A 13,310-nucleotide genomic window follows, 5' to 3' on the forward strand; every position below is an offset into this window, starting at 1 on the left:
CAGTGCTAACCACTGAACCACCATGCTGCCCTCCTTCCCCTTTTCTTGGGCATCATTGACCAGCTTTGGTTTATGGTTGTTTTTCTGGTCATTAAATTGTCATGTTGTGTAATGCTTTGATTATTCACAAACAAAGTTTTGATGGAACTATGACAGTGAGGTTCTGCACTAGCTGTGCCGTCACTTAAAAAAAAAAATGCTCATCTAAAGTATATACGAGTAGTCACAGGTTGCTTTTCATTTAAAAGGAAAAGCTTACCATGAGCTGGGTGTTCTGTTGATTGGAGGAGCCACCTTCAGTCTTTTTCGAGGCTCTTGACTCTTGCTATTCTGTGAAAGCATTGAGCAATTGAATAAAAATTGAGGAAGCACAGCATGTTTCCTCAGTTAGTGGTAGTCATGAGCAAACGTGGTGAACATGACTGAGAGATCTATGGCAGATTCTTGTTTTTCTAAAAGGATCTCTTTGAAGCAAGCTGTTCGGGATTAAGCTACCATAGTGTCTTGTCCCATATTACCCCCTAATGTAAAACTGTATCATGTTTCAGATTTAATCTAAAATAATTTAAACTGCTATTGTGATTTTTGTTTTTACAACCTGAATTTAGTTTGGTGGAGTCTTTGGTGTCTGATTGTTTGGTATAAATGTCCCTGCTCTGAGGGGACGGCTTACTATGACAGTGAATAATTGAATTAAACCTTGTTTGTATTCAGTTTGACTTTTATACAGCGGTGATGATAATTCCCAGTGTTATTGCATTTGATGAAAGGTCATCCACATCTTCATTGTCAGCAGGTATTATACAATAGGAAGTATTGTACTCCGATTTGACGTAAAAACATACAAATTAGGAGCTGGAGCAGGAGTAGGATATTTGACCATTCGAGCCTGCTCCGCCATTCAGTATGATAATGGCTGATCATCCAACTCAGTACTCCATTCAGCTTTCTCGCCATTTTGATTTCTTCAGCCATGAGAACTTTATTTAACTTCTTGAAAACATTCAACATTTTGGCCGTAACCACTTTCTATGGCAAGAGAATTCTGCAGGCTCACCATTCTCTGGACATGGAAATTTCTCCTAATCTCAGTCCTAAATGGCCTACCTGATATCTTTAGACTGGGACTCTTGGTTCTGGACTTGCTGGTCAACAGAAAAGTCTTCATGTGTTTAACCTACCTAGTCCTGTTAGAATTTTATAGGTATCTATGAGATCCCCTTCATTCTTCTAAACTCAAGTGACTGTAGTCCTCACTGATCCTGTTTTTCTTCATACATCAGTCCTGCTATCCGCCCAATCAGACTGTTAAACCTTAAGTACATTCCCTCCATAGCCAGAACACCCATCCTTAGGTAATGTGACTGAAACTGTGCACAGTATGCCAGTTGGGATCTCACCAAGGCCTTGTAAAATTTGCAGCAAGATATCCCTGCTCCTGTACTTGATTCTTCTCATTATGAAGGCCAACATACCATTTGGCTTCTTCATCACCTGCTGCACCTGCATGTTTACTTTCAGTGCCTGGTGACACCCAGGTTTCCCACTTTCCCAATCTATTATCGTTCAGAAAATAATCTGCCTTCCTGTTTTTGCTACCAAAGTGGGTAACCTCACATTTATCTACATTATCCTGCTATGCATTTACTCACTCAGTCAACTTGTCTAAATCACACTGAAGCATCTTTGTGTTCTCCCACCCAATTTATTGTAATCTGCAAACTTGGAGATATTACCTTTAGTTCCCTCATCTAAATCACTAATGTATGTTGTAAATAACTGCGGTCCAAGCACCAGTCCCTGTGGTGCCCCACTAGTCAAATATTCCTACTCTTTATTCCTTGTCTGTTAACCAGTTCTGTATCCACATCAGTGCACCACCCCCAATCACATGTACCTTACTATAACATGCTAATCTGTTATGTGGGACCTTGTTGAAAGCCTTCTGAAAGTCCAAACAAACCATATCCGTTGGCTCCCCCTTATCAATCTATGCTAACTCTGTCCAGTCCTGTCACTGTTTTGTAAATGATCTGCTATTAAATATTTTATAATGGATGTTTCCCAAATGTAGCATTTTCCCCATTACTGATGTTAGGCTAATAGGTCTATAGTTCCCTGTTTTAACTCTACCTCCTTTTTAAAATATTGGGCTTTAAGTAACTACCCTCCAATCCATAAGAATTGCCCCAGGGTCTATTGAATCTTGAAAGGTGATCACCAATGCATCCACTATTTACAGGGCCACTTCTTTAAGTACCCTGTTGTGGATTATTAAACCCTGGGGATTTATCAGCCTTTTAATCTCAATAATTTCCTCAACACATTTTCCCAACCAAGCTGATATTCTTCAGTTTCTCTCTCTCACAGGACCCTGCGTTCCCCAGTATTTTTTGGAATGTTATTTGTGCCCTCTTTTGTGAAGACAGGTTCAAAACATGTATTTAACTGGTCTGCCATCTCACTGTTCCCCATTATAACATTGCCATGTTTCTGACTGTAAGGGACTTGCATTTGTCTTCACTAACCCTATCTCCTGACATACCTGTAGAGCCTTCTATAATTAGTTTGTACATTCTCCGCAAGCTTACTTTCATGCTCTGTTTTCCCCTCTTAATCAATCCTTTTGTTTTCCTTTGCTGAATTCTAAACTGCTCCGAAACATGTGGTCTGTTGTTTTTTCATTTTTTTGGCCAGTTTGTCTGCCCTTTCTTTGGATCGAATACAATCCTTAATTTACTTTATTAGCCATGTTGAGGCCACCTTTCCAGTTTTATATTTGTGTCAGAGTGGAATGAACAATTGTTGCATTTCCTCCATGTGATTGTTAAACAGTTGGCACCTTAACAAAAAATTCTATCATATTGTGGCCACTCTTTCCCAAGGGGCCTCACATTGTTCCTTTATCATTACACAACACCCAGACTAGGATGGTCGTTCTCTAGTTCTTCAACAGCCATAAATACTACAGGAATTCCTCATGTACTGTTGTATTACTGATTTGATTTGACCATTGGAATTAACAATTTGGACTCCTCATTAAACTAGAATTGTTTTTCAAGTTGATTAGTAGGAATTTGGTTTGTTGACCTAATAAACTTAGTAAGAACAATGCAAGTTACTATAGTGTATGGTATTGGAACTTGAAATAAAGACTGAAATAATAACTCACTTGTTATTTTCTGTTCTCTTTCCCAGAATTTAACATATGAAATCATCCTTACACTAGGACAGGCATTTGAAGTGGCCTACCAGCTTGCTTTACAAGCCCAGAAACCTGCTCAGAAGTCCTTTCTCACGGCTGAACCAGAGTCGGAAGAAATTAGGTCATCTAAACCAGTTCCTAAACCACGATCCAGCATGAGAAAATCTACTGTAAGTGCCCATAAATCCTTGCGTGTTCAAGATGGAGTTCAGCCTCTTGTATATTGAATGCATAGAGTATGAAAGTTGTCTGAACATTTTCATTTGAGAGCAAATATTGAGGAAAACAAATTTATGCTTACACTTGTTAACATTTCAGCAGCATATTCTGTCTATTATTTAGGAATGACTGAAACAGATAGGAGATTTTTTTCATTCATTCAGGCGATGTAGGTTTCACTGGCTCAGCCGGCTCTTATTGCCCATCTCTAATTGCCCTGCGGAAGATGATGTGCTGTCTTCTTGAACCGTTGCTGTTTGGAAGACAATTCCAAGTCAGCATTGTAAGTGGCTTGGAGGAGAACTTGGATGGGGTGCTCCATGTATTTGCTGCCCTTGACTTTGCATTTGGTTGTGGTTGTGGGTTTGGAAGTACTGTCTATAACACCTTGATGAATTTCTGTAGTGCATCTTGTGGATAGTAACACACTACTGCTACTGAGCATTAATGAAGAAGAGTGTATGTTTGTGGACGTGGTACCAGTTAAAACAGACTGTTCGTCCTGAAAGGTGTCAAGCTTCTGGGGAGTTGTTGGAGCTGCACTCATCCAGGCAAATGGAAAATATTCTATCAAACTCCAGACTTGTGCCTTGTAGGTGGTGTACAGTCTTTGGGGAGTTAGGAGGTGAATTACTCACTGCAAGATTCTTAGCCTCTGAACTGCTCTTGCTACCAGACCTGAGTTTCTCCAGCACTTTCTGTTTTTGTTTCCAATCTCCAGTGTCATCAGTTCTTTATTCTGGTTAGATTCTGTCTTGTTTGAGATGGTGATTGTCTGGCACTTCTGTGCCACAAATGTTTTTTGAGTAAGAGTAGTCAGATGACAAAGATAAGAATGTTGCAGTCTTGGGGGAGAGTGTGGTGATATAAGATCACCATAGCCTGCCACATGTTAGAACCTTAAATTACACCATAAAATACCTGAACTATAAGATGATTTAACAAAGTTGATGAAATTGAGAATTGCTGAAGAAAAATATTACTTCAAGTTTTGAGTTGGGTGAGGTTCTGGCTAATGACCTTGTAGTGTGATTGCCTTTAACATTATTAAAGGGCAAATGTAATTTTCTTAACACAAGATTTGTCCCATCAGGTCGGACTGTTATATTCTGTACTGTAGCAATTCTTCATGTTGCATGGTTTGTTGGGATGAATGTTGACACCACTGTCTCCTTCTCTCAGTAGTTATTGTTTTAAACCAGAAATAAAGGTCAAGTAGTTTAGAAACTCAACATTTGATTTTTGTAAGGTGCCTTTGATAGAAGATAAACATATGTTTATAGATTGTGCCAAGTAAGAGCTAGTCAGAGCCCCATGCAGTCTGACATCAGGATTCACATTTAGGCTTTCAACACAATTCTTAATTCAGTAGTGAGCCTCCCAAGATTGAGTATTTCTTTTGGAGTAGTGTGCAGATATATCATTGGGATAGATTGGTGGAAGGCTTATGTCACCAGCAGCTTACTTATCTGTGGGCTGCTGAATACTGGCATTTGATACCTGAAACAAGATATTTTATAAGAATCATATCTCTCACCTTGATGAATAGCCATCTTTTCCACAGATATAATGAACTGGCTTCAATTTTTGTTTTAAAAAGTGAGCAGATTCAGAAAAACGTGAGCATGCCTAAAATGTCTATCATAACATTGAATGAATAATTTATTGTCACATGTATCTTACAACAAGAACAGTAAAATACAATGAAAAACTTCTCCAATTTCACCACGATCTGGATGATCTGGCGTCATTTTGCGAAAAAAAGAACAAAAAGATAAAGCTTAGAGAGGGTTCTTTGTTATCTGTATAATGCACTGTCGTGGGCAGCAGTTGATTGATAAAATCAATAAGTTCAATGAATGTATTTTTCTACTGATCTGAAATCGGTGACCTGGTTGGATTTTCAGAATGCTGTAACTGGTTCACTAATGACTCTGCTGTCGTTTCTTACCAAATGAACTAGGTGCAGCCACCTAACAGCAGATGCTATTACTGTCACACGTGCACTACTCACAGGCCTTCGCATCCGCTTCTCCCGCTTCATTCGTTCAGCCAAGGAGTCCAGGTTTTTCTCTCTCTCTATATATATATTTGTATATCTATCCCTGTTTCTATCTAGTGGTCTTTCTTACATTCTCATTCATTCATGGCTGCCACCCAAATGAAAATATACAACCAAAATTTTCATTACTGGGAGATACATTTCCATAGTCTATACTCATTTAATGTACATCTTAACAGTTCTGAAAATAATCACAAAATACAGTAAGAACTATTTGTATATGTGGTTCTCAGTCTGGAACATTTATATTCGAAGTCACGCCAAGCTAAAACAGAATATCGAGTTTTCAAAGTGTGGTTGAGTCTTTTCAAAATTTAACTGCCGTATCTCCCAAATGAAGGCATGGAAATTCTTTGTGATTAGAAGAATTAAATTATGTAATCGTAGAAATTATAGCACTTGAAGGAGTTCGTCAAGCTGGGGCTAGTTCTTCAACCATGGCTTCATCCTGTGTCTGTTTAAATTCTTCTTTTTCAATTTATCATTCCATGTGGCATTTCAGAGCCAAGGTTAATTTTCTCATTTTCAGTCTGCATTCTTACAGTGAAATTTTAGTTCAAATAGACCAGAATTCTAGTTGCCTTCAGCACAAAAGAATAAAATGATTTTCGTGAAAAGTTAGTACGCATGTAACTGGATTTTATGTAGCAAGCTTAGCGATGTTGTTAATATGTTTAAAAAGTAACTTTTAGGGGGTTCTTGGGAGCAGGCATTGTGTTCTGCAACTGTTTTAAATCTGAAATAAATTGTGTGAATTTTATTTATTTATGAACATCAATTTGTTGAAACAAGAATAATGAGTAGCATATAGACTCATGGGGTTTTATGAATTTTCATTTACATCTATGACTAATGGGGAAAAAAATGAAATATGCACAACAATTCTTTTAAAACTATTTGTCTGTACTTATCAAATGCTTCAAACTTCCTACTTAGTACTTTTCATACTTCTTAAATGTCCAGCTTGACCCATGGTTTTGGATTAATTAATCCTTAGGACTGCGAGCAGATATTTGTCTCTGCGTTGATTGAATATGACAGATGAGTCAGTCTACTTCTGAATTTGATTGATCTTTGATATTCCAGGGGACGTCGTATTTAATAGATTCTGTAAAGTATAAGGAAGCTACTGATAACAGAAATTTACAGTGGTGCTTTTGCTTCTTCTGTTATATTTGCAAACACTGACTGATTTTTTTAATCCTACTGCAGCTAGAAATTTGTCATTACCAGGACTTACTTCAATGTTCACGATCAAAGTAATACAGAGTCCAGCTATTCCTTGCACTCCAAACATTACCCACCAATAAACATATGGGTGGGACTAAATTGAGCTATGATATTTTTTAGCCCCTTCCATACTGCATTAATATGACATAACTACTATTCACAGGGCTGGATTCCACAGCACTTGAAGCAACTGATAAATAACTGTATAGGCACCTTTAATATATTTCTAACCAACTGTCAGAACTTCCTAAATGAAACTTAAATAGACAAAACACACAACCCCTCTCTGATGTCACTCAGAGTTAATCTGGGAAGGGGAGATTTCTACAGGAAATGGATTTTATGACCTGTCTTTATCACAACCAAAGGATCATGGCTGTTATCTTAATTTCAAATTGGTTATTGTTCCACAAAAAAAATAAAGTGCTGGAGTATATCTTCCTGAAACCTGTTCCTCAGATACCAAGAAGTCTTTCATAGCTTTCCAAGATTCAGTGGACCCTTGGGAGAAGAGTTGTTTGCATTTCAATGACCCTTTGTAGCCAGCACTAGATATGAGTCTAACAAACTTTAAATAAACATTGTAAAATTGATGGAGACAACTGTGGCTGAATCTTTGAAATTTGTCTCTCAGTCCGAGGGCTTTTAACCTAACGGTCAATTCACAGATCTAGAAGCGAAAGTGTATTTTTAATAGGTTATCCTTAAAAGTCTGCAGTATCAATTGTGGAAACAGGCATTCAATTCTCATACACTCTTTTTCTTAATTTCCTCTTCAAACCCCCTCAACTTATGTATTTAATTTGGTTCTCATTTGAAGAATTCACCTGACATGCATTATATGCACTTGTTTTTTGGTTCGTCAAAATCTTCCTCTCCCTTGTCATCTAAGGGGTTCTAAATTTGTCTCCATTACATTTTTCCTTATTTGTAAGTATCTAACCTATACCCCAAACATCTTTTTCTTAAGGATCACCTATTATTTGACTACAGTTTTTCCTGTTAGTCTCTCGTTTTATTTTACCATGTCTAGCTCCCTTTTCATCACATTAAAATTAATCTTCTAATTTGGAAATGATGTACTGGGTTATTTCTTGGTCTTCTTGATAACATTATTTTATCCTTACATGGGATTATTACATGGGTATCACTGGCAAGGCTGATATTTCAGGGCCATTTCAGAGGGTAATTCAGTGTCAAACATGTTTCTATGGAAATGGAGTCTCGTAGATCAGACCAGGTGAGGATGGTAGATATTCTTCCCTAAAGGATTTTACTGAACCAGCTGGATTTTCCAATTATCGACAATGATTATATGGTCACCATTAGACTAGCTTTTTTTAATACCAGATTTTATTGAATTCAAGTTTAACCATCTGTCTTGCTAAGATTTGAACTGATGCCTAAAGTTTTAGCTCCGGGTTCTTGACTTAATAGCCCATTGCCTCCCTATAATCTAAAATTTAATAACTTGATCATTCTTAAACAAATGTTCTACCACTGGAATGTTGATCCACTTGACCCAGTTCATTTCCCAGCAATGCCATCTTTCTAGTTGGGCCAAGCACATCTTGATTAAGGAGATTCTCCTAAGTAAATGTCAAATTCCTACCACCTTTACTCCAGTATTGTCCTAATCAATATTTAGCAGTTCAAGTCCCCCAATATAAGCACTCTATAGTTCTTGCATGTCTGATTTCCCTGCAGGTTTGTTTGTCTAACCCTGTCTCTCTGTTTAACTTAGTTTGAAGGCCTATAAAGTACCTTTAATCACATGATCTTAGTTTTATGCTTACTCACTGCTGTTTGTGCTTGAAGTTTAACAAACTTATTCATCACTTTTTTATGTTTACATATACGCATTGTCATGGATTTTCTTAGTCTGCCCCTATCTGTTATGTGTTTATTAATAGAATTATGATGAGGTAACAGGATCCTGTCATTCACTGTACTCAATAGTATCAGGTGATGAACTGCGTAGAACCATAAAGCTCATGGGCTTAGGGACAGTGATTGAGAGGGATAGAAAATTAGTTAGCAGACAGGAAACAGACTAGGAATAAATAAGTCCTTTTCTGAATGGCAGGCAGTGACTAATGGGGTACCACAGGGATCAGGACTAGGATGCCAGCTGTTCACAATATATATTCATGATTTAGTTGAGGGAACTAAATGTAGTATCTCAAAATTTACAGGCGACAAGGTGGACAAGTGAGCTGTGAGGAGAATGCAGAGATGTTGCAGTCTCATTTGGCCAGGCTGTGTAAGTGGGCAAATGTATGGCAGATGCAGTACAATACAGTGGATAAATGTGATGTTATCCACTTTGGTAGCAAAAATAGGAAGGCAGATTATTATTTGAATGGCTATAAATTGAGAGAGGGGAATGTTCAATGGGAACTGGGTATCCTCATGCACCAGTTGCTGAAAATAGGCGTGCTGATGCAGCAGGCAGTAAAGAAGGCAAACTGTATGCTGGCCTTCATAGTGAGAAGATTGGAGTACAGGAATAAGAATACCTTACTGCAGTTGTACAGAGCATTGGTGAGGCCACACCTGGAATATTGTGACGTTTGGGTCTCCTTATCTGAGAAAGGATGTTCTTGGTACAAAGGGAGTGCAGTGAAGGTTTACCAAATTCAATCCTGGGATGGCAGGACTGATGTATAAGGAGAAGGTGAGTTGATTAGGATTGTATTCAGTGGGGTTTAGAAGACTGAGGGGAAATCTTTCAGATGCCTATAAAATTCTAACAGAACGAGACAGGTTAGACGTAGGAAGGATTTTCCTGATGGTGGGAGAGTCCAGAAGGGAGTCATATTTTAAGGATGAGTGGTAAACCTTTTAGGACTGAGATGAGAAATTCCTTCACCCAGAGAGCAGTGAGCCTGTGGAATTCATTATCATAGAAAGTAGTTGAGACCAGAACGTGTTTTCAAAAAGGAGGTAGATATAGCTCTTGAGGCTGAAGGTTCCAAGGGATTGTAGGAGAAGGGTGGCAGTAGGGTATTGAGCTTGATGATCAGCCATGATCTTATTGAATGATAAAGCAGGCTGAAGGGGCTGAGTAGTCTAATCCTGCTCCTTTTTTGTACATACAACCTGGTCTGTTGGGAGAACACCTCCATAGGGGAATCAGAGCAAGTACGCTACACTAAAGCACTGTAGTGTTTATAGTTCCTTCTCAAAACCATATTCTATCAATATATTTTTCAGTATTGTAGTTCATTTTTATCAAGGAAAACTATATCTAACAGAAGTTAACTCTTCATTTTTGGGGAAATGTCCCATATGGAGCTGTAATCATTGCACTCTAACAGACGAGTAAGTCTGCAGAAGTTGCCTGTAGTGTTGCTCAGGATAGTCTTGAAACACTTTTATCACTTTTCAGTTATATGTTTCGAAGTTTTTCATGCACCTCTACTCCATACAGTAACGTACTGAAGGGATGTTATTTGAAATTTTAATTATATATGTTTTATTCGCCATTCAGTGCTGCTTTCCTATTGATCATCTGTGAAAGTTTCAATAGGCAAACTGGGCAACATCTACAGAAAGTCAGTCCCCAAATCTGTAGTTTGAAGAAAGCCTAACTTAACACCTCATACATTGCCAGCATATCTCATTCGATTTGTTTATTACTTGCACATCACAGAAACATTCTGCTTTCCAGTATATTTTCATTTTCTCACACATTGTCTTGTCTTGCTTTTGTAGATTGACTCTCTTGAGCAAGATTCTCAATCACATGGCAGTGTGGCGTGGATAGCCGACTCTAAGCCGGACTCCAAGAGGACAATCAGTACCAAGTATGAAACCACCATATTCTGACCACCTTCTGCTCCGGCTTCTACTCCGTGCCTTTGCACTGTGAATCTATTCCACCTCTCCGTTTCCTAATGCGGGTACTCAAAAGCTGCTTTCACTCTCTTACTCAGAAGGAAACTTGTACTTGTGTTTCCTGTACTGTATTGTGTTATTCAACAATAGCTGCCTTCAGACATCCTGGGGATCTTCAGCTACTTAAAAAGAAGCTCTGCAAATTACTTGGAAATCTTATTCCATGCCTGAACTTTTGAAATACTCTAACTTGCCAACACTGTGAGCTATTGCACTGTTAATTCATTCACCCAAATGCTACTAAAAGGCATATATAAATGTTGCATGCATTATTACTTGGACCCGTTGCATCTCCTTTCAGAACAGCACATCTCGGTAGATACTAATGATTGGATGTTTCTACTGATGGATCTAATGTGCTTTCTAACACATCGCATTTTCTTTTAACATTGTTCCTCAAACACTGATTTAAGCAATTTCTTAACTTGTGCCTCATCCAAGCTGTCTTGTAGTTTGGTTAATTCCAAACTGATTGAAGAAGGATGGAGTTATGGTTTAGCCAAATTGGCTTAAATTAATAAAAATGAAACTTTATTTGTGTTCTAATTTTTAAGAGTTTCTACCATATGAAATGAATCAAGATTTCACCAGTTTTTTTTATTGACCAAAACAAGCTAAATGACCACAAGCCAGTTTGGCTGCAAAATTTTTTAAAATAATTTTTACTTCAGAATGCAGCATGTCTGAAAGAATCAATGTTTTTAAGGAGGTTATGGAAATGCTTACTTTGACACATATGCTTAGACATGTGCCATTTAACATTTATAAGTAATCAAACTGAAGAGATTCTCTACTTTTTCAATTTAGAATGATCACAGATATTGCCATTTCAGAGATTACATTGAGATTAACTGTTGAACTCTAGTCTGTTTATAACAGCTGCATTTTTTGACATCTACTGTCAACTCATTTTAATTCAAAATTGTTTTATCCAAATAATCTGATCCTTTTTTTTTGAGGCTAAGTTTCTACCTTATTATTCACGTGCTAAATTCAGGTTGTTAAATCATTCAGATTTTTTTGAAACAAAATACTTTAAAACATCTGTACTGCCACGAGAATCATATGCATTGGTTATTTTAGTAGAGCTCCTGTTCACTAATTATGTGCACTGTGGAGCTATGCAATTGCATGCCTTCCATCAGTGTGTGGTATTATTGATTTACTCCATACTTTGTTTACTTTTTCAGAATTGTTGCACATGATATTTTATAATGTTAAAATCTGTTGTCAAACTTTTCAATTGTATTCTTGCCTTTTCTCTCTTTATTTTGTGCTTAGAAGGCTTCACTTATTGGCTGAACCGTGTTCTTTCATTGTCCATAATTGAGGCTGTTAACAGCAATATTTCTTGCCTGCAGGGATTCCAAAACCTTCAAACTAATAACAAATCAGTGAACATCTGTGCACTAAACAGATAACAACATTTGTGCTGAAGGAGTGTCCACACTTAAAATATTAATTTGTGTGCTCTTAATAGTGATCCTAACTATGCTACTTAGTGCTACCAGCATTTTCAGTTTTTGCTTGATTTCCAGCATCTTCACTGTGTTATTTTTCATTATCTAATGAAATGTTGGGCAAATTGAAAGATAAAATGATGTTACATTTCAGAATTTGAGGAGTTCTTACCATTGTAACTGCATTTTGAAAATACTCTTTGCATCAACTATTCATTTCTAATGACAAGTAGATTTTTAAGAGGTGCATTATTCAGCAACTTTTAGCAGGATATTATGGTAACAGCTTAATAACAGTTGCAGTTTGCAATAAGCTTACCCTTTAATGTAGTTATTTTATTACAATAGTACCTTTCTATAAACATAAAGTGTCCACAGGCTTTTACATTAGTATTAAGAGTACACAGGAAGACCACCAACTGAGTGCTATTAGATATGGCGATGCATTCAAGTTGTCTTAATGATGGAAGGCTGTTGAAGGGAATCATTTCCAGCATGGTGTTCTTTTTTGTACACAACTAACACAACTAACAGATTTACTAATGTTGCATGTACAAAATATGTTGAAAACGTTTGCAGCAGAGGCAAGGCAAAGAAGACTCTTGAACAATTTCTATCCTGCCTTTAGCACTAAGATCAACCTAGTCATTGCCAAAAACACCCTCCATAATTGTGGTTCACTGCCTCTTATTAATCTCTGCAGCTGCCAAGAATGTTGGCTGCTCCATTTTTCCCTATCGTTCCGTTACTATATCCATAATGTGTGGTGAATGAGTATGCCTCAGACTCTCTTGTGATCAGTTAGATAACAATATAAATGTGCGGTTTTTTGATAACACTATCATTCTGCTGTCCTTTTTGACTGCCTATGTAACATAACCAAAATCATCTCATATTCAGCAAAATATAGCAATTCATTTTGGATTTTGCTAGCTGTAGCTTTTGTACTGACCCCAGCTATCTGTTCTGGCTGAATCTGGTATCCAAACTGGAATTGACCACTATAATCTGCTGCATCATCATCCTCTGATCTGTTAAATATTGTCGTCACTGACATATTTACACACTTCCATACCACACCCTCCCCCCTAAAAAAAAACTAATCCATAACTCTAAGGTCCCTAGCCTTTCCAGCAAAATATTTCATAAATCTATCATGCCAGGATGTTTATAATACAAATTATTTTCTTGGTCCTCATTCTACTTTGGATTTAATTTTGTCTTTTTGGACCAT

The 13,310-nt window shown here is 37.4% G+C and overlaps 1 protein-coding gene across 8 annotated transcripts in view; it reads left to right on the forward strand.

Annotated features, from left to right (window-relative positions):
* Positions 1–13,310, forward strand: part of LOC109928668 (ankyrin repeat and SAM domain-containing protein 1A-like) — a 210,066-nt gene that overhangs the window by 189,174 nt on the left and 7,582 nt on the right. For 4 of the 8 annotated variants that reach the window (XM_048612023.1, XM_048612026.1, XM_048612028.1 and 1 more), the window contains 2 exons: positions 3,199–3,375; positions 10,434–11,059. In XM_048612023.1, coding sequence (XP_048467980.1) covers positions 3,199–3,375; positions 10,434–10,547 — 291 coding nt within the window. In that variant the 3' untranslated portion in view covers positions 10,548–11,059. Of the gene's footprint in view, positions 1–3,198; positions 3,376–10,433; positions 11,060–13,310 lie in introns of those variants that run through there. The other 4 variants (XM_048612025.1, XM_048612027.1, XM_048612029.1 and 1 more) reach the window with 2 other exon arrangements.

Source organism: Rhincodon typus, chromosome 25, assembly GCF_021869965.1.
Source record: "Rhincodon typus isolate 14 chromosome 25, sRhiTyp1.1, whole genome shotgun sequence".
NCBI lineage: Eukaryota > Metazoa > Chordata > Chondrichthyes > Orectolobiformes > Rhincodontidae > Rhincodon > Rhincodon typus.